We start from the raw sequence: 26,382 nt of genomic DNA, 5'->3' as shown, positions 1-26,382 counted from the left end.
CCATTGTACAAGGTCTGTAGTATGTTGGATTGATATGTTTATGGCTTGTTCTGTTACTTTTCTTTTCTTTTTTGTTACGGGGGGGGGGGTTTGAATGGTTGAAAATTTTTGTTGAAAAATTCTGAATAAACATATTTTAAAAAAAAAACATATCTGGCTGGTTGCAAATGTTTCGACCTTGACTTTTACACTGGTTTACTGGGCTGCCCCATCATTGAGGATGGAATATTGTGGAGCCTCCTCCTCTTAGTTGCTTAATTGTCCACCACCATTCACAATTGATTATGGCAGGGCTGCAGAGCTTTGATCAGCTGATCTGTTGATTGCCGGATCATTTAAGTAAGCATGAATATTTTCCACTTGTAATGTAACTGATTTCCATTATATAGCATTTCTAATCTTGGTGCAAAGTCTAAATATGTAACCTTGACTTAAACAGAGAACATCCAGAAATTCATTTTGTTTTACATTCTCAGCACATTGAATATGGAATACAGCCATTCACCTTCCATCCTTCAATGACTTACAGACTGCACTTGTGTACTAAGTCCAACTGTGATTAATTAAATGGTATGAGGTAAGAATACCACAATGTTAGTCTTTTTATTCTTTTACAGGAATCAATAGATTTTGATCCAAGCAACATTTATATAACTACCCAGCTATACAGTATACAGGTCTGCAAGTTAGAAAGTATAATTTGCGGATCTAACACTTGAACGAGTTGCGATATTTTCTTTTCTGGAAAGCGCTTCCTAGTGGAAGGACAAGCCAGCTCTATGGATATCTTTGAGGTTTACTGAAACATACTTGCTGACTCTTAATACTAAATCTTTCAGGAACTTCTTGAAAGGTTATGAGAATTACTTGAACAAATTATTTTACAAGTGGATTAGAAATTTGATATATTAAATACTAAGATCTTGCTGTGAGGGCTCTCCATTCATAACAAGTGCATTATGCACACTGACTTTTCACCACAACCAATCTCTGATGGTGTGTATCCTCCACAGAAACATTGACCCTAATTATAGAGTCATGGAACACAGAAGGAAGTCAGTCAGCCCATTGTTTCTTTGTCAGGTCTTTGATGTAGCTTTTCAATTCATTCCACTCCCGTTTCTTTTCACATAATCCTGCAATTGTTTTCCCTTCACGTATATCTTCAATATCCCTTTGAAGGTTACTATTGCATCTCAAAGATTGGAGTAGGAGAAATGGGGGTTTTGATTCATCGGGTACTAGTACCAAGACTGGACAAAGAGGAAGCTGTATCATGGGAAGGCCTTCACCTGAACGGCACTGGAACCGTATAACTGGTGAATCGTGCAACTAGAACTGGAGAGAGGGATTTAAACCAAATAATGGCAGAGAAGACACGTGGAGGAGATTTGGAAAGTTAAAGAGAAAGGACAAGGCAATAGTACAGATTATTGATGTGGGTAACAATCATTAAAAGGGGACAGAGTATAGAAACGTAAGAATTAGCCAGGAAATTAGGTCAAAGTAGGGAAACATAGTAAAAAGGCAGAACAAAGATTCTTTATCTGAATGCACACAGCATTTGTAACGAGGTGAGGTTGAGAGTTACTGTCCTTGAAATCAAGGCTGCATTTGAACTAGTATGGCATCTAGGAGCCCTAGCAAAACTGGAGTCAATGGGAATCATGGGGGAAAATCTGCACTAGTTGGAGTCATACCTGACTCAAAGGAAGATGGTTGTGGTTAATGGAGATCAATCATCTCAATCCCGGAACATCACTGCAGGAGTTCTTCAGGATAGTGTCCTAGGCCCAACCATTGTCGCTGTTTCTTCAGTGACCTTCCTTCCAACATAAAGTCAGATGTGGCAATGTTCGCTGATGATTGCACAATGGTTAGCACCATGCGCCACTCCTCAGACGTTGAAGCAGTCCACGTACAAATACAACAAGACCTGGACAATTTACAGGCCTGGACTGACAATGGCAAGTAATATTCGCACCACGTAAATGCCAGGCAATGGCCATCTCCATCAAGAGAGAATTAAACCATCACCCCTTGACATTCAATGGTATTACCATCACTGAATCCACTTTAATCAACATCCTGGGGGTTACCATTGACCAGAAACTGAACTGGACTAGCCATATAAATATTGTGGCTACAAGGGCAAATCAGAGGCTACAAGTCCTGTGGCGAGTAACTCACCTCCTGACTCCCCACTTCCTGTCCACCATCTACAAGGCACAAGTCAGGAGTGTGATGGAATACTCCCCACTTGCCTTGATGTGTGCAGTTCCAACAACACTCAAAAGGTTCAACACCATCCAGGGAAAAGCAGTCCACTTGATTGGCATCCCTCCCGCAAAGATTCACTTGTTCCATCACCGATGCACAGTGACAGCAGTGTGTACCATCTACAAGATCTTCAATGCTCCTTCGGCAGCACCTTCCAAACCCACGGCCTCTACCATTCAGGAGGACAAGGGCTGCAAATATATGGGAACACCACGTTACCCTCCAAGTCACTCACCATCCCGACTTGGAAATATATTGCCGTTCCTTCACTGTCACGTGGTCATAATCCTGGAACTCCTCGCTAATAGCACAGTGGGTGTACCTACACCACATGGACTGCAGCGGTTCAAGAAGACAGCTCACCACCATATCCCAAAGGCAATTATGGATGGACAATGAATGCTGGCTTGGCCAGCGAAGCCCTCACCCTGTAAATATGAATTTTTTTAAAAGATGGAGGAATTAATCGCACAAATTAAAATAAATAAATATGATAGCCATTGCAGAGACATGGCTGCAAAGTGACCATGGCTGGGATCTGAACATTCAAGAGTTTTTGACATTTTTGAAAGACAGGAAGGAAGGGAAAGGAGGTGGGGTAGCTCTGTTGGTAAATAAGAGGTACAATAGTGAAAAATGATCTTTGTTTGGAGGATCAAAATGTCAAATCAGTTTGAGGGAGATAAGAAATAGCAAAGGAAAGAAGTAACTGGTGGGGATGGTTTAAAACCTGCTGGCAGACACTAAACTGCAGGATGGAATATAACTCGAGAAATAGTGTGGGTTTGTAAGAAAGACAGTGCTATAACCCTGGACAATTTTAATCTTAATGGACAAATTGGCAAAAGTAGCTTGGAGGATGAGATCATAGAGTATATTCGGGTCAGTTTCTTTGAATGATACATTTTGGAACCAACCAGGGATCAGTCTGTTTTAGACGTGGTAATATGTAATTGGAAAGGATTAATTAATGATCTTGCAGTAAATGATCTTCCAGGTAAGAGTGATCATAATATGTCAGAATTTCATTTCAGTTTGAAGATGAGAAATTTGGGCCTGAAACTAGTGTATTAAGCCTAAATGAAGGCAGTTACAAGGGTATGGAGGCAGAGTTGCTTTAAGTGGAATTGGAAAATAGTTAAAAGGTAAGCCAGTAGATAAGCAATAGCAGACATTTGAGGAGGTATTTAGAACTCTCAACAAATATACATTTGTGTATTGCTGAAAAAATACATGTTTTCAAAGTTTTTTGTCTTGCACTTATCAGGACAAGAATACCAATGCCAGGGGGAACAACAACTTTATACTATATGAGAAGAGTGCTGATTAGTTGCAAGTGGACTCTGAATGGTAGAGGTGTTGCCATGGAAAATGCACCATTTGATGGTGACTGACAGTTAACTGCCAAGTAATGTTTGAAATTTAAACCAGGCAGCTTGAGCTTGATTGTTCAAGCATTGACCTGAGGAATAAACCAGTGAACGGGTATCACTTATTTTATTTATCTGAAACAGGTGCAATGTGTGTGCATGTTCTTTCTGTATGCATTAATATATGTAACTTCAGTACATGTAAATGTGCCATACTACAAGCCCGGCTGACGATCTTAAACATATATTCCAGTGACAAAGAAAGACTGTATGGAAAGGATGTACCATTCAAGGCTAAACAATAAAGTTAAGGATGGAATCCAACCAAACAACAATATGCAGATCCAGCAGAGAAGTGGAAAGGTCCTTCCATCTTGAATCCAGCCATCCTCATCCATCTTTAGCCAGCAGGTTTTCTGCGGCCTGAAAAATCTGTGTGGCTAAGGTTAAATTTAAATGGTGGTTAAGTATGAGGCTTGCATCATTATAATGGTGTTTAATGTGCCAACCCTGAGTGGGTTGGTCGCCTTCCCTACGCCCCACCTCTGTTAAAGCCGGAAGGGGCTGGGTTTGGGTTGGAATTCAGTTTTAAAAAATATTTTAACATCATACCAGACCCAGTTTTTTAAGGTTTAAATTCCACTCCCACCCCCACAGGCAGTGCCAATTTCATAATTTTAAGTATTATAACATCCATTAATCTCCACTGATTTAACAAAATCAATTCCAATGTTTTAAGTCTATTTTTGAATTTGTACTTCTCTATGTCAGGCAGGTCCTAGTGATTAGCAGATCTTAGTTGTAATTTCTCTAGTCCTGGATCAGGACTTTTCAAACTGCAGGTCATGACCCGCGGGTGGGTCGCGGTCCGGTGTTGGGAGCGTCGCGGAGCAATCGGTCATCGCATTTCTGATCACGGGAGAAGCGCCCAACGGCCACAACCATCTTTTAAGAATGCCAGCCACGACTGGCTTTTAAGTTGAAAATGCTTAAAAGCATTCGCCTTTAAATGCGAATGAAGCAGCCTTCCCTCCAGAAACTGTGGCATGGTGCAGGTCATGCGCCCGGCACGTACGCTGACGTCACGTGCCCTGTACATCTGTGCTTTTGGTCCAAAATCACGGAGGAGAGGTTCCCGTACCAGCCTCCCCGAACAGGCGCCGGAATGTGGCGACAAGGGGCTTTTCACAGTAACTTCATTTGAAGCCTACTTGTGAAAATAAGCGATTTTCATTCATTCATTTCATTTCATTCCTCCATTTTCTACCTGCCAGCAAGCAAGGCAACAGGACTGTGAAGAACTGAGGATGGGTCATTTAGTTATAAGAAAGAGAGGGTCAGAGACACAAACAGGCCAGGATCTGCTAGAGAAAGCTATTCAGGAGAGTGCATGGCAGGACAAAAGAGTGCTTGTATGAGCTGTATACAGAGCTGCAGGGCCTCTGGTGAACAGCTTACTAAGAAGAAACTGAAACTGGGGACAAAGCAGTATAAAGATGATTTCTTGAGGTAAGGCTTTGTTAATTGTGCCAATGCAAATCAAGATACAAAGCCCATGTTTGTCATATGCAGGGACATACAGGAAAATTAGAGTTGGATGCTATCTATGTTTACCGTACAGACATCTTTCCAATTTTAAGTGAACTGAACCTCAAATTGCAAGGCAAGGATGATGATTGCTTTCGGCACTGTGAAGAAATAGGTGCATTCCAAAAATCATTGAAAGTTTGGCAAGTCCGAGTACAAAGCCAAAATTACTACATGTTCCTCACACTGCTGCGACACAACGAAGAAAACAATGTTAGTAAGGGAACTGTCAAAAGACTGGCAAGACTTATTCAGTTGCATCTGGGTGCGCTGATCAACAGATTTTGTCACTACTTTCCAGAGGAGAAGTTTCAGATTTTGAATAAGAGGATGGTGAAAAATCCTTTTGAGTTTGAGACACCAGAATCAATTTATAACTTACAGCTGACTCCAAATGAAGAAACTGAACTTCTGTGCCTTGCCTGTAACAGCACATTAAAAACACGCCACAAGTCCAGCATTCTGGAGTAGCATCTCCCAGGAGTATCCAGTGCTGAGTAATACTTTTGTAGTTATTGCCCTTCACAATGATCTACATGTGCAAAGATGAAGACTTCCATCTCGCCCCCCCCTCCCCCTGGTGGGGGGTCGGAGAATCTCGCCCAAGGAGCTGGATTCTCCCAAAATGAGACCAGGGGCGAGATTCTCCGACCCCCCACCGGGTCGGAGAATCGCCGGGGGCTGGCGTGAATCCCGCCCCAGCCGGTTGCCGAATTCTCCGGCACCGGATATTCGGCGGGGGAGGGAATCGCACCGCGCCACTTGGCGGGCCCCCCCCTGCAATTCTCCGGCCCGAATGGGCCGAAGTCCCGCTGCTAGAATGCCTGTCCCGCCGGCGTAGATTAAACCACCTACCTTACCGGCAGGACAAGGCAGCGCGGGCGGGCTCCGGGGTCCTGGCGGGGGGGGGGGGCGCAGGGCGATCTGGCCCCGGGGGGTGCCCCCACGGTGGCCTGGCCCGCGATCGGGGCCCACCGATCCGCGGGCGGGCCTGTGCCATGGGGGCACTCTTTTCCTTCCGCCTTCGCCACAGTCTCCACCATGGCGGAGGCGGAAGAGACTCCCTCCACAGCGCATGCGCGGGGATGCCGTGAGCAGCCGCTAACACTCCCGTGCATGCGCCGCCCGGAGATGTCATTTCCGCCCAAGCTGGCGGGGCACCAAAGGCCTTTTACGCCAGCTGGCGGGGCGGAAATTAGTCCGGCGCGGGCCTAGCCACTTAAGGTTGGGGCTCGGCCCCCCAAGATGCGGAGGATTCCGCACCTTTGGGGCGGCGCGATGCCCAACTGATCTGCGCCGTTTTGGGCGCCGGTCGGCGGACATCGCGCCGATACCGGAGAATTTCGCCCTATGTCCCCACGCCGGCGTAAAAATGGTGGTGTTTTACTCCAGAAATTCCTTACAAAAAGTTGAACAAATTCAATGCTAGGGGGCTAGCAGGGACCCGGATTGAATCTTGCAGCTTTTGCTGCGGATACGGGCCCCCGCACTTCCAGTTTGGAGTCCGCGCATGCGCACGGAGGCGGCCTCCAGCGGCCACGCCAAGCTCCATGGCGGACCCGGACTGCCACACAGAGAAATGAGACACCCCCAATCGGCTGCGCACCCGAGCCTAAAACCGCGCAGATTTAATCCCCGGCCGCCGATAAGGCCCCCCCTGGCCTCCGACCCCCTCGCCCCCGACCAGCAATAGGTGGTTATTTCCATGCCGTCGGGAACTCGGCCAGTCAGGAGCGAAGGATTGCTGGGCGGGCCTCTGGCAATGGCCTCCTGGCGGCGTGGCTTACCCCGCGGTCACGCCGATTTTCGGGGCCCGGATTACGGTGTGAAAGTGGATTCTCCGGCCCCGTGCCGAACGCAATTTCGACGTGGGGTTGCGGAGAATCCAGCCCAAGATATAAGTGCAAATTGCTGTAGTAAAGTATGAAACCCACAAGTAACTTTTAAAAGTCTTGAGGTCATTTTGAAGAAAATGTACCTCGTCCTTGCAACAAGGTATTTTACCTGGGTCATGTGCTTGAACTGACTGTTGCTGCCTGCTCCAGTTAAGTAATGGGCCTTAATTCCAACATCCTTAAATTTCTCATTCTCTTCTATCCACTCATGCAGAGCATGTGCATTTTGCCGTGTCTTTGTAAAGATGATGCCTCTTGAATGTCTTTTTTTTGTGAATTCTTGAAGTATAGTTGTTCGTAATTTTGTCAGTTTTCCATTTTCATACTGAGGATTTCCAGCAAGTGTTTGAAGCTTTTTTTGTTGTTCTGAAATGGAGAATAATTTAAAAAGAAAACTAAATTCTGTCCAATCCTGTGAGGCACCAATCATTCTCCTAAATTTCTGATAGATGTTAAAAGCTCATTATCGACAGGACTACTTCCTAAAACATTCCCTTTAATGTGTTGACATCAAGTATTATTAATGCAATACATGGCGACCAAATAAAATATTTTCATTCTAGTCTGGTCATTTAATTTAATCATATCCTCAGATTATCTGCTTTACCAACATGACAATTCTGTTTCCACATCAACCAGCCTAATGGCTTGAATATAAGAACCAGGAACAAGAGTAGCACATGGTCCCTTCAGCCTGCTTGGCCATCAATATAATCATGGCTGATTTTCTGCCCAAAGTTTACTTTCCCACCCACTCCCCATATTCAATTCCCTCACAGATCAAAAATGTATCCATCCCAGTCTTGAATACACTCAATGGTGGAACACCCATAACTTCCAGGGGCAGACAATTCCAAAGATTCACATACGTTCTGAGTGAAGAAATATTGCTTCATCTCAGTCTTAAATGATTGACCTCCTTATCCTGTAATGGTGCCTTGGTGTTCTAGATTCCCCAGCCAAAGCAAACAACCTCTCAGTGTTTACCTTGTCAAACCCCTTCAGAATATAGTATGGTTCAATGAGATCACCTTTCTTGACTGAAACTACCGAGTAGTAGGAAGTTTTACAGTTCTAAATTACGAAGTGGAAAAAATGTCACGTCATTCAATAAATCTATCTTGTCGATCTTGGGTGAATTTTAACCTGGTAAAAATGGGAAAAGCCAGGAGTTAAAATGGAGTGGGACAATTTCCCATTGTTTTTGCGGGTGCCCGAACTTCTGGGCTTCATTCTTTAATACCACGTGAGAGATACTCCATGTGGATTTAAACCTGTGTCTGTTGGTGGCCATATTTGGGGTGTTAGATTCGCCGGTGATTCAGTCAGGGATAGAGGCGGATGTTGTCGCCTTTGCCTTGCTGATTGCCTGGAGGCAAATACCGCTTGGTTGGAGGTCTCCACTCCGCCTCTCACTGCCTCTGCTTGGTTAGGTGACTTAACGTCATTCCTACACTTGGAGAAAGTGAAATTCTCCATCCAGTGTTCGGTGGAGAGCTTCAACCTAAGATGGCAGATTTCCATTTTTAAGGATTTAGTCACTGTCAGTTGGTAGGGGGTTTAGTTTAGTTTTAGTATTTAAGTTAATTATGTGTTGTGCGTTTTTAAAAATTTCTATATTTACTTGTGATTTTGTTCTCGGTTGTTCAAAATTCTAATAAACATGCTTTAAAAAAAAGTTTTTACAGGTGCCCAAGGGGTTTGCCTGGATGTACTTAAGGAACATAGGAGCAGTAGTGGACCATACAAATCTGTTCTTTCATTCAATTTTATTACTAACTTTAATGGAAATCATAATCAGAAGAAATGCCAAATGATCCACTATCCTGTTTTACCTTGACACTGTTTCCCCATATAACTGCTACTTTTTTCTCTTCAAGTAATTATCCAATTCCCCTTTGAAAGCCATGATTGAATCTGCCTCCATCACACTCTCAGGCAGTGCATTTCAGATCCCAACCACTCGTTGCGTAAAGATATTTTTCCTCATGCCGCTGTCTACTCTTTCGTTCATTCATCTCAAATTGATGTCTTCGGTTCTCGGCACTTATGCCAAGTGAATAATTTCTCTACATTTACTCTGTCCATCCCCCTCATGACTTTGAACACCTCTATCAAATGTCCTCTCAATTATTTGTTCTCTGAGGAAAGCCTCAATTTACCCATGGAAGTGAAGAACCTCATCCCTGGAAAGGTTATGTAATACTTCATTGCACACTCTCCGATGTCTTCGGAGAGGGGCACAATGCTCTAGTTGAGGCTGAACCAATGTTAAGGTGCACCTTAACCCTTGCTTTTCTTTGGGCCAGTTTTCACTACCATGCTCGTGCCAGGAAAAGATCTAACTGGGCAGACCCAATTCAGTTTAAAACCTGAATCACCCAATATGTGGTCTGGGGTGATGGGTGCAGAATGGACTCGGACCCCAAAATAAGACCCTAGGTGCTCACATGGGTGGGCAGGCCTGTTTTGGTTCTCTTGACACTTTGCCCCAGTTGTAATAAAGGCAGCTAGGCCCTCCAGCCTTCATTCCTCACCTCACTTCACCCTTCACACCCACTCTCATGCCCCCTCACACTTCCTCTGCCAATCCAAGCTCCTTCAATGCCTATTTACCCACAATGCGTCATGTATCAATAAGTCATATAATAATAATGGAAAGTGTGGAACCCTTCACCTGTCCTCATTTTGTATGTTTGGTTGAGAGCCCAGACCAATAAAATCATTAGCTCAGCAGGGAATCTCTTTTGATAACTGAAGTGGATTGTTGACTATGCTTGATTGACATTTTTAAGTGTTTTTAATAAGTTGTTCTTGCTGTGATCTCTTTTGGCAATGTCTCAATGATTAAGAGGTGTGAAGTGTTTGAAGCCACTATTATTGATACTTCAATGGTCATGTGACTGACACTTTTATAGGGCTGTAGGAACAGCTGTTTTTTCAAAGACCATTTCTGAATGGATGATTTTTGTCCTCAGACGTTCCTCACTTGCCATTGTTATTATATGGCTCATCGGTTATTACCATAGTGCATATTCGGTGAATGGACATGGAAGGGACATAAGTTGGCATGGAGAATACGAGGGGTCATGAAGAGTGGTAAGAGGGGTGGAAGATCTTTCAAATTGTTTCAAAAAGTTCCAGAATCAAGACAATGTTTTGCAACTCCTTTGAGGGGTCATAAACCATGAATCCTAGAGAAACTGGACCAACTCCAAGGAAAAGGGTGTGATGCAGGACTAGGGAATGCCTACCCCTGCAGTGGAACCAGTCAGATTGTGAGTGCAGGATGTGGGATTGCTACCTGCACCCTTACCCTGTGCTGGTGAAAACTGCTTCCGCCAGGAATTAGTGCGCGAAACACAGAATCGGGTCCTGCCTGCCATTTATAAAGGGCTCCAGAATCATCCTAAATCTGCGGAAATCTAGTGTTATGGCTCTACACATAAAGCCCAGTATCCCATACACCTTATTAAATACTTTCTCAACCTGCCTTGCCATCTTCAATGATTTGTGTGCCAGTATCCCCAGGTCCCTCTACTCCTGCACCCCCATTATTATTCTTTATTTTATATTGCCTCTCTTCGCCTTTCTACCAAACTATATTACTTTACACTTCTCTGCATTAAACTTAATCTGCCATGTATCCGTCCACCTGTCTATGTCCTCATGAAGTCTACCATTATCCTCTTCACACTTCACAATAATTCAACGTTTTGTGCCATCTGCAAATTTTAAAACTGTCCCCTGTACACCCAAGTCAAAGTTAGGAAAAGTTGTGATTCTAATACTGCCCCCAGGGAACTTGACTGCCTTCCTGCAGACAGGAAACAGCTGTTCACTAGTACTCTGTTTCTGGCTTGTAAACACTTTGGGCCGTGTCCCACCGGAATCAGGATGGGACGCGGATGGTAGGATTCCCGATGGTCATTATGCCTCACGAGATTTCGTTAGATCTCGTGAGATGTGGCGATCTGGATCCCGCCCTTAATGGGCGGGACCCAGATTTGCAGAGTCAAGTGAGTAAAAGCTCACTAAACTCTGACGACGCTAGATCGAAACGGCTCGCAGGATCTACCAGTCTTGCCGAGGAGACCCCAGCCGGGCGCATTTACCACCAGTCCCCAGGCAGAACGGCATTTTTTGGGGGGGGGGGGGTCTCCCAGATGATTGGAGGCCCTGGGGTGGTCAGCCTCTGGACAGAGTGGCACCCTGGCATTTCTGATGCTAACTGGGCACCCTGCCAATGCCAACTGAGTGCCATTCTAGCACTGCCAGGATGCAGGCTGGCAGTGCCCAGGTGCCAAGCTGGCATTTTGCCCCCACTAAATCTCAGGCCCAGGGGTGCCCTGTCCATATGACGTGGGTTCTGGGGGCACGACGACCACTTTATAGGTGAGTTGGGCATCAGGAGATCGGGGTCCTGCACCGAGAAGCTCCATTGTCAGAGGCCCGAAAATAAAACAGAGTGCCGTTAGATAGCGGGATCATTCCCGACACTTAATCCACTAATCCCGCACACAACAGACTCTGTTTTTGGTGAGATCACATCCTTTTTTTTTGCTACATTCACCCCTGATCCTTACTATTAGGTCTGTAGACAATTCCTCGCAGAGTCTTTCATCCTTTTGTCTGCTCATTTAGGCAAATTACAACTTTCTGAATTCAACACTGAGTTTTACAATTTCAGTCCATAACCTCTTCCACCATGTTGTTTCCTTTTCTTCACCTATTTCCGTCTTAATTGTTTTTGCTTTCAGGTGGTCTGTTTATTATTCTGCTATTCAAACCTCCTCTGGCACATCTCTATTTATTTATTTGTCCCAACTCTTTTGTCATCTTTGGTCCCATCACAGACCTTCTGTTATGTTCTTGAAATGAAAATGAAAATCGCTTATTGTCACAAGTAGGCTTCAAATGAAGTTACTGTGAACAGCCCCTAGTCGCCACATTCCGGCGCCTGTTCATGGAGGCGGGTACGGGAATTGAACCCGCGCTGCTTGCCTTGGTCTGCTTTACAAGTCAGCTATTTAGCCCACTGTGCTAAACCAGCATTCCACCTTCTTATCCCACGTTCCCCCATTGGCTTACTAAACTCTAATGAGCTGACTTCTCCTCTGCCGGGATGCTCCATTTTGCCAGCAGCCCGGGGGTTTCCCGACGGCGTGGGGCTGCCCCACGATGGGAAATCCCATTGACCAGCCGGCGAAACGGAGAATCCCGACAACGGCTGAACCAGAAGTCTGGGGCGGAATTCTCCCGAAACGGCGCGATGTCCGCCGACTGGCGCCCAAAACGGCGCCAATCAGACGGGCATCGCGCCGCTCCAAAGGTGCGGAATGCTCCGCATCTTTGGGGGCCGAGCCCCAACATTGAGGGACTAGGCCGACGCCTGAGGAATTTCCGCCCCGCCAGCTGGCGGAAACGGCCTTTGTTGCCCCGTCAACTGGCGCGGAAATGACATCCCCGGGCGGCGCATGCGCGGGAACGTCAGTGGCTGCTGACAGTTTCCCACACATGCGCAGTGGAGGGAGTCTCTTCCGCCTCCGCCATGGTGGAGACCGTGGCGGAGGCGGAAGGAAAAGAGTGCCCCCACGGCACAGGCCCGCCCGCGGATCGGTGGGCCCCGATCGCGGGCCAGGCCACCGTGGGGGCACCCCCCGGGGCCAGATCGCCCCGCGCCCCCCCCCAGGACCCCGGAGCCCACCCATGCCGCCTTGTCCCGCCGTTCAAAAGGTGGTTTAATCCATGCCGGCGGGACAGGCAATTTATCGGCGGGACTTTGGCCCATCCGGGCCGGAGAATCCAGCGGGGGGCCCGCCAACCGGCGCGGCCCGATTCCCGCCCCCGCCGAATATCCGGTACCGGAGACTTCGGCAACCGGCGGGGGCGGGATTCACGGCAGCCCCCGGCGATTCTCCAACACTGCTGAGTATTTTCTGCTTTTCTTTCATCCTTTGCTGCTCATTGACTCCAACCACTGAAATCCCTTCTTACAACTGAGGAGCGTAGTATACTGAAGTACAAAAGCTTAACTTCAGAGTGGCAGAGTGAGTTTATGCTCATGACTCCTTACAATAGCCAGCTGGCAATCACAATCATATCACAGGTTTGGGATATGTCAAAACTGAATGCTTATTCACAGGGAGCCAAGAGGATAATAATCAGAGTGAAAATCATTACAGAACAATCTTACATATATTAACTCGATTGAGTTCTTTGATGAAGTAATGGAAAGGATTGATGAATGTAGCGTTGGTTGATATGGACTTTCAAAAGGTCTCGATAAATTACCCCCAATTGCCATATTATCGAAACTGAAATCCCAAGGGATTAAAGGGACAATGACATCAACATCTAAAATTGGTTAAGGGACAAAAAGCCACCCATGAAGAAAAGCTGCTGAAAAGTTATTCATTTTACAAAAGTGAAGCTAACCCAGGTATAGTTACTTATTCGCACATGAAGCTTTGCTACGTTGCAAACATATGGAAATATATTACCATTAAATAGGTTAATCAGAAACCTATCAGTATCATCCAATTTTGACTTTGGTATATCCTCATCATCGTCTGTGACCTTCTTCCTTTTCTCATCTTGATAGAAGTCTGTGAGATAATTATATGCATCAATCATCCTTATGGTATCGTTAATCACCAGGGCATCATTGTATTTTCTTAAATGCTCTGCGCAGACACGCAGTTTACGATTCTCTTCTTTTGCTCCTGTGGACAAAAAAGTCAGATCATTTACCTCAGTAGTATGTGTGGCTGTATTACAGCTTAACAACTCAACTGATTCTGAAACAGTAGCAATACAATGTGTTTATACTTACATCTACATTCCCATTCCATACGTACAAAACATGAGCTGGAAAAGGCCCACAATTTGGTACCTGATTCGACAATATATCATGAAAACTGCCCCTACTTTTGCAGAATAAAGCAGAAACTCTAGTACATCTATTATATACGAGGGCCAATTTTCAAGGTCCCAGCCTTGAATAAACTGGGTGATGGTGTACTAAGATAGCAATGGGTCCCATAGTGAGATGCTTACAATAGTGAACTGGCAGCTGTCAACTGGGTATGGTTCTGAGGTGGTTAGCTGAAGAATCCACCTGCTTTTGTGGAAGGCCACGTGTAATACGGAAATTGGAGTGATGTGACATGCAAACAACCCTATCTGTAATTTTTGACGTAAACTGAGCAGATTGTGTATCAAGCACACCCTCCTTTTGAGTGGCCTAAACACTGGTCTTTCAATGGTCAAGGATTCTGTTTAATGACTCATTTTGTGGGGCCAGGGGACCAGGATTTCTAATCCTGGACTGAGAAAGAGCTGCTACTAGCTTGTGCCATGCCAGATTCTTGTCCTTCAACAGGACATCCATTTGATGGCAGCAGCTTGCTGGCTGTTAGTAAATTAGGTCCTGCCTCAGAATGGCTCAGGCCTCCAGACAGTGACAATAAACTGGCAAGGGCACACTCCACCTATCACTCACCCATTGGTCACTTCAAGTTAAGATGACCTTTTGGTCATTCATGGGCATATTCAGAGCTCTACCAAATTACTATATGAAGCAGCACAATGAAATTAAAACGTACAAAATACAAGGACCCCTGAAATTCCATGAGACTGGTAATGCTGGTTTTATGCCCAAACTAGAATGACAGAATTGGACAGCTCAGAGGGAGACCATTACACCCATCAATGCTGTGTTAGCTGCTTTGAAGATCAGTTCAGTTCATCCCACTTACTCTGCTCTTCCCCCACATCCAAATTCATTTTTGAAGGCTACTATTGAATCTGTAGCCACCATCCTATCAAGCGGTTGTTGCACTGACCCCATCACTTACATATCCATTGTCAATAGAAATGGCTACCATTTATTTTGTTTAGCTGAAATAGGCACAATATGTTTACATGTTCTTTCTGCAAAGAAGAGGGCCCTTTGCATTAATATATGCAGTTTCAGTACATGCAAATGCTGAAGTTCCTGAGGTTAAATCAAAAGGAAAAGCAAGCAGCCTATGGTTATCTGGGACAAAAGAGACTTTACTTACCTTACTTTTTAGCACATTGACAATTATTTAGCAAATGTTGTCCATTCACAGAATGACGTCTCATGTTGAACACTGTGTTTTGAGTTTTGCAAGCATGGGCTGGCTGTGCAAGTTCTGTACCTTGCTTGTTTGGAACAGTGCAAGGGCCAGCCTACATATCTAACATCACACTGGCACTGAAATTCATATATCACATTACTCATTTGTGTTAGAGGCTGAACAATTTTGTGGCTTGATTCTATTAGTGGTGAATTCCACTCCTGTTGCCACTGCATAGTAGTAGTGTGAAACAGAGAGCTTCACATGTTGCTCAGATTTTTGAGACACTTTGCCCTTCCAGTGTAACCTGAGGTAGACTGAGCACTTTTCAGGGCCAAAGGTGATGCCTTAGGTCCGTTCAGGCGTGTGCGTGATATAGAGCGTGAAGTGATCTGATCAGGGTAGCCTTAGATGCCTATTTCAACATCAAGCTTGTACGGTGAGCAAATGGCTAGGGCCCTATTTATGAGGCTGCCGATAAGGCTAATCTTACAGTGCGTGGAACTGTAAGAATCACAACACATATATTGACCAGTGAAGGTAGGTTTGAGGGAGAAAACCCCCTGGCAGATTTCCCAACTACTATGCCGATGAAAGGGAGCTCATTTGACTTCATTTCAAAGATAAAATTGAATGCAGGACAGAGCCCATTAAGGCATGCAAGGAGATTATTAAATGCAGCTGCATATATAAATATAGCAGTTGTATTACCCACATTTCAGATATGTATAAGGGGTAAGACTTGAGGTTTCATTCCGTTGAAAACGCATTTCTCATGGAACCCAACAAAGATGTTTGCGAGAGCTGGTCCCAGAAGAAATCCCATGGCAACACCGTCTATTTGGACATACATGGTGCCACTGAAGCTGAACACAACTGCGTGTTGCCGAGTTCATTATTTTGCTGAAAACTAATTTGCATTATGATTCATAATAGATTGCCATGATGTAGTGCAGCAAGCAAATGTCTATGGCTTCCTTCAGTGGAACATTGGTGAATAGCTTAGCAATGTCAAATAAGCAAATGGTCACAACATTGCTATTGAAAGCTTCAACAAAAATTTAGCAATCCTCACATCTGTCTTTAAAAAATAAAAAATAAAATCTGCCTCGCCAGTGACGCATCAGTTAAGTAGGAAAGTGCATAGTTCTGCAAGTCAACTGTCAGCTAGTTAAGATTGGATAACTCATGTATTAAAATGGATTGAATGGCTTACAAAAGTTCCTACAAACATGCAATACACCACCTACCTGTTTTCTCTTTTTGTACAATCCACTGTTCATAAGACTGGGTGCCAAAATCTGATACTTGGCTTCGTCCAAGGTATGTGTGAATTTCCGTCATCATTTCTTTGATTTGCCCTCCAAAAGGATCCTTAAAATCAAACAGGAAGTGAAATCAGCTACTTTGACCAAGGGTTCTAAATACGCAATTTGTGATATTTGAATATCACATCTGAAACATGTATCTGCAGTGTGTCTGCACCTGACCATGGCATTTTCTAGCTTTATAGAGCGAAAAAATATAATCTACAGAGGAAGCTGATTTATCTCCTGTGGATTCGAGTGCTTTACATGTTATTATTCTAGAGATTTTCAAATTTTAGAACAAAGACAGAAAATGCTGGTGTCACTCAACAGGTCAGACAGCATCTATGGAGGAACAAGCAAAGTCTGGTTAACGTTACGGTGCTAAACTGGGGAAAGACAAATTACAATAACATTAGACAGGAACTGAAGAATTTGGATTGGGTGTGGCTTTTGGATAGTAAATCAACATCGAACATGTGGGAGTCTTTCAAGCGACAATTGATTAGGATTCAGGAAAGTCACGTTGCTGAAAGAATGAAGGATAAGTATGGGAATTTTAGGGAGCCTTGAATAACGAGGGATATTGTGAACCTCATCAAAAAGAAAAAGGAGACATTTGTATGGTCTAGAAGGGTGGGGACAGTCAAAACCCTTGAGGAGTATAAAGAAAGTAGGAAGGTACTGAAGTGGAAAATTAGGAGGGCTAGAACAAACAAGAACAAAGAACAAAGAAAATTACAGCACAGGAACAGGCCCTTCGGCCCTCCCAGCCTGCGCCGATTCAGCTCCTTTATCTAAACCTGTCACCTATTTTCCAAGGATCTACTTCCCTCTGTTCCCTGCCTGTTCATATATCTGTCTAGATGCATCTTAAATGATGCTATTGTGCCCGCCTCTACCATCTCCGCTGGCAAAGCGTTCCAGGCACCCACCACCCTCTGTGTAAAAAACTTTCCACGCACATCTCCCTTAAACTTTCCCCCTCTCACCTTGAAATCATGACCCCTTGTAATTGACACCCCCACTCTTGGAAAAAGCTTGTTGCTATCCACCCTGTCCATACCTCTCATAATTTTGTAGACCTCAATCAGGTCCCCCCTCAACCTCCGTCTTTCCAACGAAAACAATTCTAATCTACTCAACCTTTCTTCATAGCTAGCACCTTCCATACCAGGCAACATCCTGGTGAACCTCCTCTGCACCCTCTCTAAAGCATTCACATCCTTCTGGTAATGTGGCGACCAGAACTGCACGCACCATTCCAAATGTGGCCTAACCAAAGTCCTATACAACTGTAACATGACCTGCCGACTCTTGTACTCAATACCCTGTCCGATGAAGGCAAGCATGCTGTATGCCTTCTTGAACACTCTATCGACCTGCGTTGCCACCTTCAGGGTACAATGGACCTGAACTCCCAGATCTCTCTGTACATCAATTTTCCCCAGGACTCTTCCATTGACCATATAGTCCGCTCTTGAATTAGATCTTCCAAAATGCATCACCTCGCATTTGCCTGGATTGAACTCCATCTGTCATTTCTCTGCCCAACTCTCCAATCTATTTATATTTTGCTGTATTCTCTGACAGTCCTCCTCACTATCTGCAACTCCACCAATCTTAGTATCATCTGCAAACTTGCTAATCAGGCCACCGATTCCTTCGTCCACATCATTTATGTATATCACAAACAACAGTGGTCCGAGCACGGATCCCTGTGGAACACCACTAGTCACCTTTTTCCATTTTGAGACACTCCCTTCCACCACTACTCTCTGTCTCCTGTTGCCCAGCCAGTTCCTTATCCGTCTAGCTAGTACACCCTGAACCCCATATGACTTCACCTTTTCCATCAATCTGCCATGGGAATCTTTATCAAACGCCTTACTGAAGTCCATGTATATGACATCTACAGCCCTTCCCTCATCAATTAACGTTGTCACTTCCTCAAAGAATTCTATTAGGTTTGTATGACATGACCTTCCCTGCACAAAACCATGCTGCCTATCACTGATAAGTCTATTTTCTTCCAAATGTGAATAGATCCTATCCCTCAGTGTCTTCTCCAACAGTTTGCCTACCACTGACGTCAAGCTCACAGATCTATAATTCCCTGGATTATCCCTGCTACCCTTCTTAAACAAAGGGACAACATTAGCAATTCTCCAGTCCTCCGGGACCTCACCCGTGCTCAAGGATGCTGCAACGATATCTGTTAAGGACCCAGCTATTTCTTCCCTCGCTTCCCTCAGTAACCTGGGTAGATCCCATCCGGACCTGGGGACTTGTCCACCTTAATGACTTTTAGAATACCCAAAACTTCCCCCTTCCTTATGCCGACTTGACCTAGAGTATTTAAACATCCATCCTTAGCCTCAACATCCGTCATGTCCGTCTCCTTGGTGAATACCGATGCAAAGTACTCATTAAGAGTCTCACCCATTTCCTCTGACTCCATGCATAAATTCCCTCTTTTGTCTTTGAGTGGGCCAATCCTTTCTCTAGTTACCCTCTTGCTCCTTATATATGAATAAAAGGCTTTGGGATTTTCCTTAACCCTGTTAGCCAAAGATATTTCATGACCCCTTTTAGCCCTCTTTATTGCGCGTTCCCTAATCTTGCCATTTCTATCCCTCATTTTCACAGGGACAAGTCTCTCCTGCACTCTAATCAACCTTTCCTTAAAAGACTCCCACATTTCAAATGTGGATTTACCCTTAAAGAGCTGCTCCCAATCCACATTCCCTAGCTCCTGCCGAATTTTGTTATACTTGGCCTTTCCCCAATTTAGCACTCTTTCTTTAGGACCGCTCTCGTCTTTGTCCATGAGTATTCTAAAACTTACGGAATTGTGATCGCTATTCCCAAAGTAATCACCGACTGAAACTTCAACCACCTGGCCGGGATCATTCCCCAATACCAGGTCCAGTACGGCCCCTTCCCGATTTGGACTATTTACATACTGCTCTAAAAAACTCTCCTGGATGCTTCTTACAAATTCTGCTCCATCTACGCCTCCAACACGACATGAGTCCCATTCAATGCTGGGGAAGTTAAAATCTCCCATCACGACCACCCTATTGCTCCTACATTTTTCTATAATCTGTCAACATACTTGTACCTCTACTTTACGCTCGCTTTTGGGTGGCCTGTAGTAAAGTCCCAACAATGTTACTGCCTTCCTTTCTTAGCTCTATCCATATTGCCTCAGTGCTCGAATCCTCCATCGTGCCCTCCTTAACCATAGCTGTGATATCATCTCTGACCAGTAATGCAACTCCTGCACCTCTTTTACCTCCCTCTCTATCCCTCCTGAAGCATCTATACCCTGGGATATTTAGTTGCCAGTCTTGCCCTTCCCTCAACCAAGTCTCCGTAATACCAATAACGTCATATTCACAGGTACTAATCCAACGCCTAAGTTCATCTGCCTTACCTGCTACATATTTGTACCTCTACTTTACGCTCGCTTTTGGGAGGCCTGTAGTAAAGTCCCAACAATGTTACTGCCTTTCTTTCTTAGCTCTACCCATATTGCCTCAGTGCTCGAATCCTCCATCGTGCCCTCCTTAATCATAGCTGTGATATCATCTCTGACCAGTAATGCAACTCCTGCACCCCTTTTACCTCCCTCTCTATCCCTCCTGAAGCATCTATACCCTGGGATATTTAGTTGCCAGTCCTGCCCTTCCCTCAACCAAGTCTCCGTAATACCAATAACGTCATATTCCCAGGTACTAATCCAAAGCCTAAGTTCATCTGCCTTACCTGCTACACTTCTCGCATTGAAACAAATGCACCTCAGACCACCTGTCCCTTTGCGTCCATCATCTCTTCCCTGTCTACTCTTCCCCTTGGTCACACTGAGTTTATTATCTAGTACCTTACTGGCTTTAGTTGCTGCCTCTTTAATGACCTCTAACTTCATAATCTGGTTCCCATCCCCCTGCCACATTAGTTTATAACCTCCCCAACAGTGTTAGCAAATGCACCCCCTAGGACATCCTGCCCAGGTGTAGACCATCCGATTTGTAATGGTCCCACCGCCCACAGAACCGGTTCCAATGTCCCAAAATTCTGAATCCCTCCCTCCTGTACCATCTCTCAAGCCACGTATTCATTCTGACTATTCTTGAATTTCTACTCTGACTGTCTCGTGGCACTGGTAGCAATCCTGAGATTACTACCTTTGAGGTCCTACTTTTTAACTTATCTCTTAACTCCCTAAATTCTGATTGTGGGACCTATCCCGTTTTTTACCTATATCATTGGTGCCTATATGCATCACAACAACTGGCTGTTCACCCTCCCCCTTCAGTATGTCCTGCAGCCGATCTGAGACGTCCCTGACCCGTGCACCCTGGAGGCAACATACCATTCGGGAGCCTCGTTTTCGACCAGTCTACTCCCCTTACGCCTGTCTACTCCCCTTACGATTGAATCCCCTATGACTATAGCCCTGCCAATCTTTTTCCCGCCCTTCTGTGCAGCACAGCCAGCCACGGTGCCATGAGCCTGGCTACTACTGCCTTCCCCTGGTGAGTCATCTCCCCCAACAGTATCCAAAACGGTATACCTGTTTTGGAGGGAGATGACTGCAGGAGAAACCTGCACCGCTTTCCTGCTCTTTCTCTGCCTTTTGGTCACCCATTCCCCGTCTCCCTCACCAACCCTAATCTGCGGTGTGACCAACTCACTGAACATGCCATCCACGACCTCCTCAGCATCACGGATGCTCCAAAGTGAGTCCATCCGCAGCTCCAGAGCCATCATGCGGTCTAACAGGAGCTGCAGCTGGACACACTTCCCGCACATGAAGGAGTCAGGGGCATCGGCCGCGTCCCTGAATGCCCACATTGGGCATGAGGAGCATAACACAGGTCTGGGATCTCCTGCCATTTTTACATTTTACCTTAACTGATTACAAATATAATATCAAATAATGAATAAGTGAAAGGAATAAGGATTTTACTTACCAATCACAATACTTACCAACCCAGGAAGAGTTAAATTTCTCCCAGCTACTTACCTTCCCGACAGAGCCCTGGCCACTGCTCCCGCCGAAAAATCTGAAGGCCGCTTCTCCTGCAAGGTAAGTTTTTAAAGGGTAAACTTACCTTCCCGACAGACCCCTGGCCGCTGCTCCCGCCGAAAATCTGAAGCTATAACTTGCAGATAAAAGAAAAAGAAAAGAGAGCTTACCTGATATTCACTCACCCCCTTAGGTTAGAGGAGGTGGAAGAGTGGGAGACACTACAAGTGTAATGTCTCGGGTTTAGCAACCGCCCAACTTATATAGAGGTAAAAATCAAACACTTAAGCACCTACCTGATTCCCAAGCTGCACTCCGGCTCCCTCTCTCGCTCCTGCTCCCAGAAATGAAGGCCACTGGAACCTGGGGGCAAGTTTAAACACGTACCTGAATCCCAAGCTGCACTCGCTGCGCTCCGGCACCCTCTCTCTCTCCCGCTCTGAAAAATGAAGGCCGCTGGAATCTGGGGGCAAGTTTAAACACGTACCTGAATCCCAAGCTGCACTCCGGCTCCCTCTCTCTCTCCCGCTCCCGTAAATGAAGGCCGCTGGAACCTGGGGGCAAGTTTAAACACGTACCTGAATCCCAAGCTGCACTCGCTGCGCTCCGGCACCCTCTCTCTCTCCCGCTCCGAAAATTAAGGCCGCTGGAACCTGGGTGCTAGTTTAAACACCTACCTGAATCCCAAGCTGCACTCGCTGCGCTCCGGCTCCCTCTCTCTCACCCGCTCCCGGAAATGTGGCTAGGAGGGGTTATGAAAATTCCTTGGCAAGTAGGTTTAAGGTGAATCCCAAAGCTTTATAATCATATGTAAAAAGCAAGAGGGTAACCAGGAAAAGGATTGAACCACTTAAGGATAGTGGGGGGAGTCTATGTGTTGAGCCAGAGGAAATGGGCAAATGAGTACTTTGCATTAGTGTTCACCAAAAAAAGGGACTTTGTGGAAGATGATTCGTGGGTAGGGTGTGTGAACAGTCTGGATCATGTTAACATTGAAAAGGAGGCGGTATTGGGTCTTTTAAAAGATATTAAGATAGACAGGTCTCCTGGGCCAGATGGGATTTACCCTAAAATACTGATGACACCAAGGTTGGTGGAGCGGCAGATAGTGTTGAGGATTGTCAGAAGATACAGCAGGACATAGATAGGTTAGAGAATTGGGCAGAGAAATGGCAAATGGAGTTTAATCCAGACAAATGTGAGGTAATGCCTTTTGGTAGGTTTAACAAAGAGGGGAAATATACCGTAAATGGCAAAACTCTTAGGAATACAGAAATTCAGAGAGATCTGGGCGTGCATGTCCACAGATCTTTGAAGGTGGCAACACAAGTGGACAAGGTAATCAAGAAAGCATACGGATTGCTTGCCTTCATTGGACGGGGCATTCAGTATAAAAACTGGCAAGTCATGCTACAGTTGTATAGAACCTTGGTAAGGCCACACTTGGAATATTGCGCACAATTCTGGTTGCTACACTACCAGAAGGATGTGGAGGCTTTGGAGAGGGTGCAGAGGAGGTTTACCAGGATGTTGCCTGGTCTGGAGGGTGTTAGCTATGTGGAGAGGCTGAATAGACTCGGACTGTTTACATTAGAAAGACGGAGGTTGAGGGGTGACCTGATAGAGGTCTACAAGCTTATGAGGGGCATGAATAGAGTGGATGGGCAGACACTCTTTCCCAGGGTGGAGGGGTCAGTCACCAGGGGGCATAGGTTTAAAGTCCGTGGAGCAAAGTTGACAGGAAATGTGCATTGCCCGGGGAGGCTATGGAAGCAGATACATTAACAGCATTCAAAAGGCATCTTGACAAACACATGGATAAGATGGGTATGGAGGGATATGGCACAAGGAAGTGCTGAGGGTTTTGGCGAAGGTTGCCATCATGACCAGTGCAGGCTTAGAGGGCCGAAGAGCCTGTTCCTGTGCTGTATTGTTCTTTGTTATTTCAGGTTCTCGAGTCATTTCAAAGTTGTTGGTACAGTGGGAAATGAATGTAAGAACCAAACTAAGCTCCAGTAGTTGATTGCCTAATGGTGTCGGAGAGGATTTCCCAGATTCTTCACCACATGCCACCTCAAACTGGTCTGGACCAATATTAAAGCAAAACATTTTTTGCTAGAAATGGACGTTCTTTAAATGGACTCCTAGAAGTAGTTATTTGTACCTCTGGTCTTTCTTCTGCAATCTCCATCTTTTTGACAGGATCCTTCACTTGGTCTTTCAGTTGTACGCGATGCTCCTTAACAGTCATTATTTTGTAAGCATCAAGGTTTGCACAAATCTACAAAATCCAAAAGGGTCAAAAATCTGTTAGATTCATACAGAAAAGTTAAATGGTAACGTTGACTGATTTGCCCTCGATGTTCTAAAGCATCAGTCAGCAATTAACCTACCTGTAACTAATCTGTTTTCCCCTGTTGCTGTCTAAATCATTATTTGGCTCAGTGTAGCATTCCCACCTATGAATTAAAAGGTTGTACATTCAGGCTGCACAAAGGCACATAATCTAAGCTGGTACGTCAGGGCAATAATGAGGTGAGGGGCATTGTCGAAAGTGTCTGAGGGCTGTTAAAACCAAAACCGCAGACAATGAAAGGCAGACAATGGACAAAGCATAGACGAGAGCAAATTGCCAGTTATACAGACTTAAATAGCAGAACAAATGCAAAATCTTACTTGTAAAATGTGTGATTCTGCATTTTTTCTATTCTTTGCTCCGCCCACACCAGGTGATGCTGTCAATCCCAGGATCTGTGGAAGTGTCACCACTGCATTCCCTTTTTTGTTATTCAGCTTTTGCTCAATGTACCTTGTCATTATGCTCTTGTAAACTCCTTCTTTCTGGGTGTGGTGACATTCATCAATTATTATCAGTGAGAAATCTAGTAAAAACAAAGTATTCATATTGTGTTAGGAATACAGAAGTAGTTTAAGGGATTTATTTTTGCATTGTAAACATTAGAAATAAGGCATAGTTTTAAGTGAGTTTAATTCAATGTTTCCATTCCTGGACGTGTAAAACCCATCTTTGTATGTGTGCGGGGGTTGGTTAAGTTCCAACTGGGTTTCTATAGTGCTTCGTGAGGGCTATGGAGTGAAAAATAAAGAAAGGTATAAGCATGTGGGAATTGCTTAGCAATATGACGCCACCTTCCTTTCTTCTTGGCTTCACTGCAACTGGAATAATAATAATCTTGATTGTACAAATAGGTTTACATTAACACTGCAATGAAGTTACTGTGAAAATCCCCATGTCGCCACATTCAGGCGCCTATCCGGGCTCACAAAGAATGTCCAAGTTACCTAACAGCCCCTGTTTAGGGACTTGTGGGAGGAAACCGGAGCAAACGGAGGAAACCCACGCAGACACAGGGAGAACATGCAGGCTATGCACGGATAGTGACCCAAGTCGGGAATCAAACTTAGGATTCTGGCGCTGTGAAGCAACAGTGCTAACCATTGTGCTACCTTTCTGCCCCTGTGCTACTATGCTGCCAGAGCAGTAGGAGCTAGGATATTAGGGAATTAACAGCTCTAAACCCTGCTAGGAGGAGCTGGACAGGACAAGGGAGTAGCAAAGATGCAAGCTTCCTAAAATACAAGTTACAGTCCAGATAACCAGGGAATTGGGACATAAAGAGTGTCTAAAAACGCTGAAGTTAAAAAATTAGAGACCAAGGTATTGGTCACAAGTACTTAAAGAGGAGTAAACAAGGGGCGGGATTCTCTGAAAATGGGGCCACGTCCCTACACCGGTGGGAAAACCGGCAGCAACAACTTCGGTGTCAACGACCCCCCAAGATGGGAAATTCTCACCTTTCTAGGGGGCTAGGTTGCCACTGGAGTCGTCCCCTCTGCTCCAGCCGGCGCAGAAGGGGCGGCGTGATTTCACGCATGCGTGGACCGGCCGCCGTATTTCCACACATGCAGGAGCCCAGCGCAAAGGAAAGAAGTCCCCCCGATCGCGGGCCAGGCCACCGTTCCCCCCCCCCAAGGATCGCCCCCGCACACTTACTTGCCAGGTCCCAGCATGCGTGAGGTATGTAATTCACGCCGGAGGGACTGACCAAAACTGGACAGCTGCTTGGCCCAGCGGGGCCCGGAAAATCGCCGGGGGGTGGGGGGGGGGGGGGGGGAGTGCTATCAACGGCCCCCGACCAGTATGGCGGGAATCCCACCGCCGCCCAAAAAACGGCGCCTGAGAATAGGGCGGCCAGTGAATCCCGGCCAAGGTGTTCTGAGTTAGACCATAAGACATAGAAGCAGAATTAGGCCACTCGGCCCGTCGAGTCTACTCCGTCATTCAATCATGGCTGATATTTTCCTCATCCCTATTCTCCTGCCTTCTCCTCATAACCACTGATCCCCTTATTGATCAAGAATCTATCTATCTCTGTCTTAAAGGAGCTCAGTGATTTGGCCCCCACAGCCTTCTGTGGCAAAGAGTTCCACAGATTCACCACCCTCTGGCTGAAGAAATTCCTCCTCATCTCTGTTAAGAAGATACTCGCAGTAACTAGATTTAAAAGTGGGACAGCAGACTTCAGAGGTAGATGAAATGGTTGATGTCATTTTAATGACTTCTGGGAATTGAAACTTAAAGCACTTATGAGAAATTTTCACAGTAGTTAAGACAAATAAATCTTAATGGTGTCGGCGTGAAATCCTGGACAGAATTTAGTGTTAAAAGTAGAGTGGAGCTTCCACAAAAGTGGAGTGGTGGCATGCAGAGGGGAAGTCGCATGAGGCTTGCTTTTAGGAGTTTTAAATTCATGTCCCCGGGGGGCAATTTGCGAATAATTG

General features: G+C 45.4%; 1 protein-coding gene across 1 annotated transcript in view; it reads right to left on the bottom strand.

Annotated features, from left to right (window-relative positions):
• Positions 1-26,382, bottom strand: part of ifih1 (interferon induced with helicase C domain 1) — a 209,436-nt gene that overhangs the window by 31,466 nt on the left and 151,588 nt on the right. Inside the window, exons 6-10 of the mRNA XM_072474262.1 lie at positions 24,256-24,461; positions 23,744-23,860; positions 16,488-16,611; positions 13,636-13,857; positions 7,242-7,498 (exon numbers count right to left, since the gene is read on the bottom strand). Coding sequence (XP_072330363.1) covers positions 7,242-7,498; positions 13,636-13,857; positions 16,488-16,611; positions 23,744-23,860; positions 24,256-24,461 — 926 coding nt within the window. The remainder of the gene's footprint in view (positions 1-7,241; positions 7,499-13,635; positions 13,858-16,487; positions 16,612-23,743; positions 23,861-24,255; positions 24,462-26,382) is intronic.

Source organism: Scyliorhinus torazame, chromosome 2 (assembly GCF_047496885.1).
Source record: "Scyliorhinus torazame isolate Kashiwa2021f chromosome 2, sScyTor2.1, whole genome shotgun sequence".
NCBI classification, from domain to species: Eukaryota; Metazoa; Chordata; class Chondrichthyes; order Carcharhiniformes; family Scyliorhinidae; genus Scyliorhinus; species Scyliorhinus torazame.
Note: the sequence above shows the minus strand (reverse complement) of the source record. Positions and strands in the feature narration are given on the sequence as shown.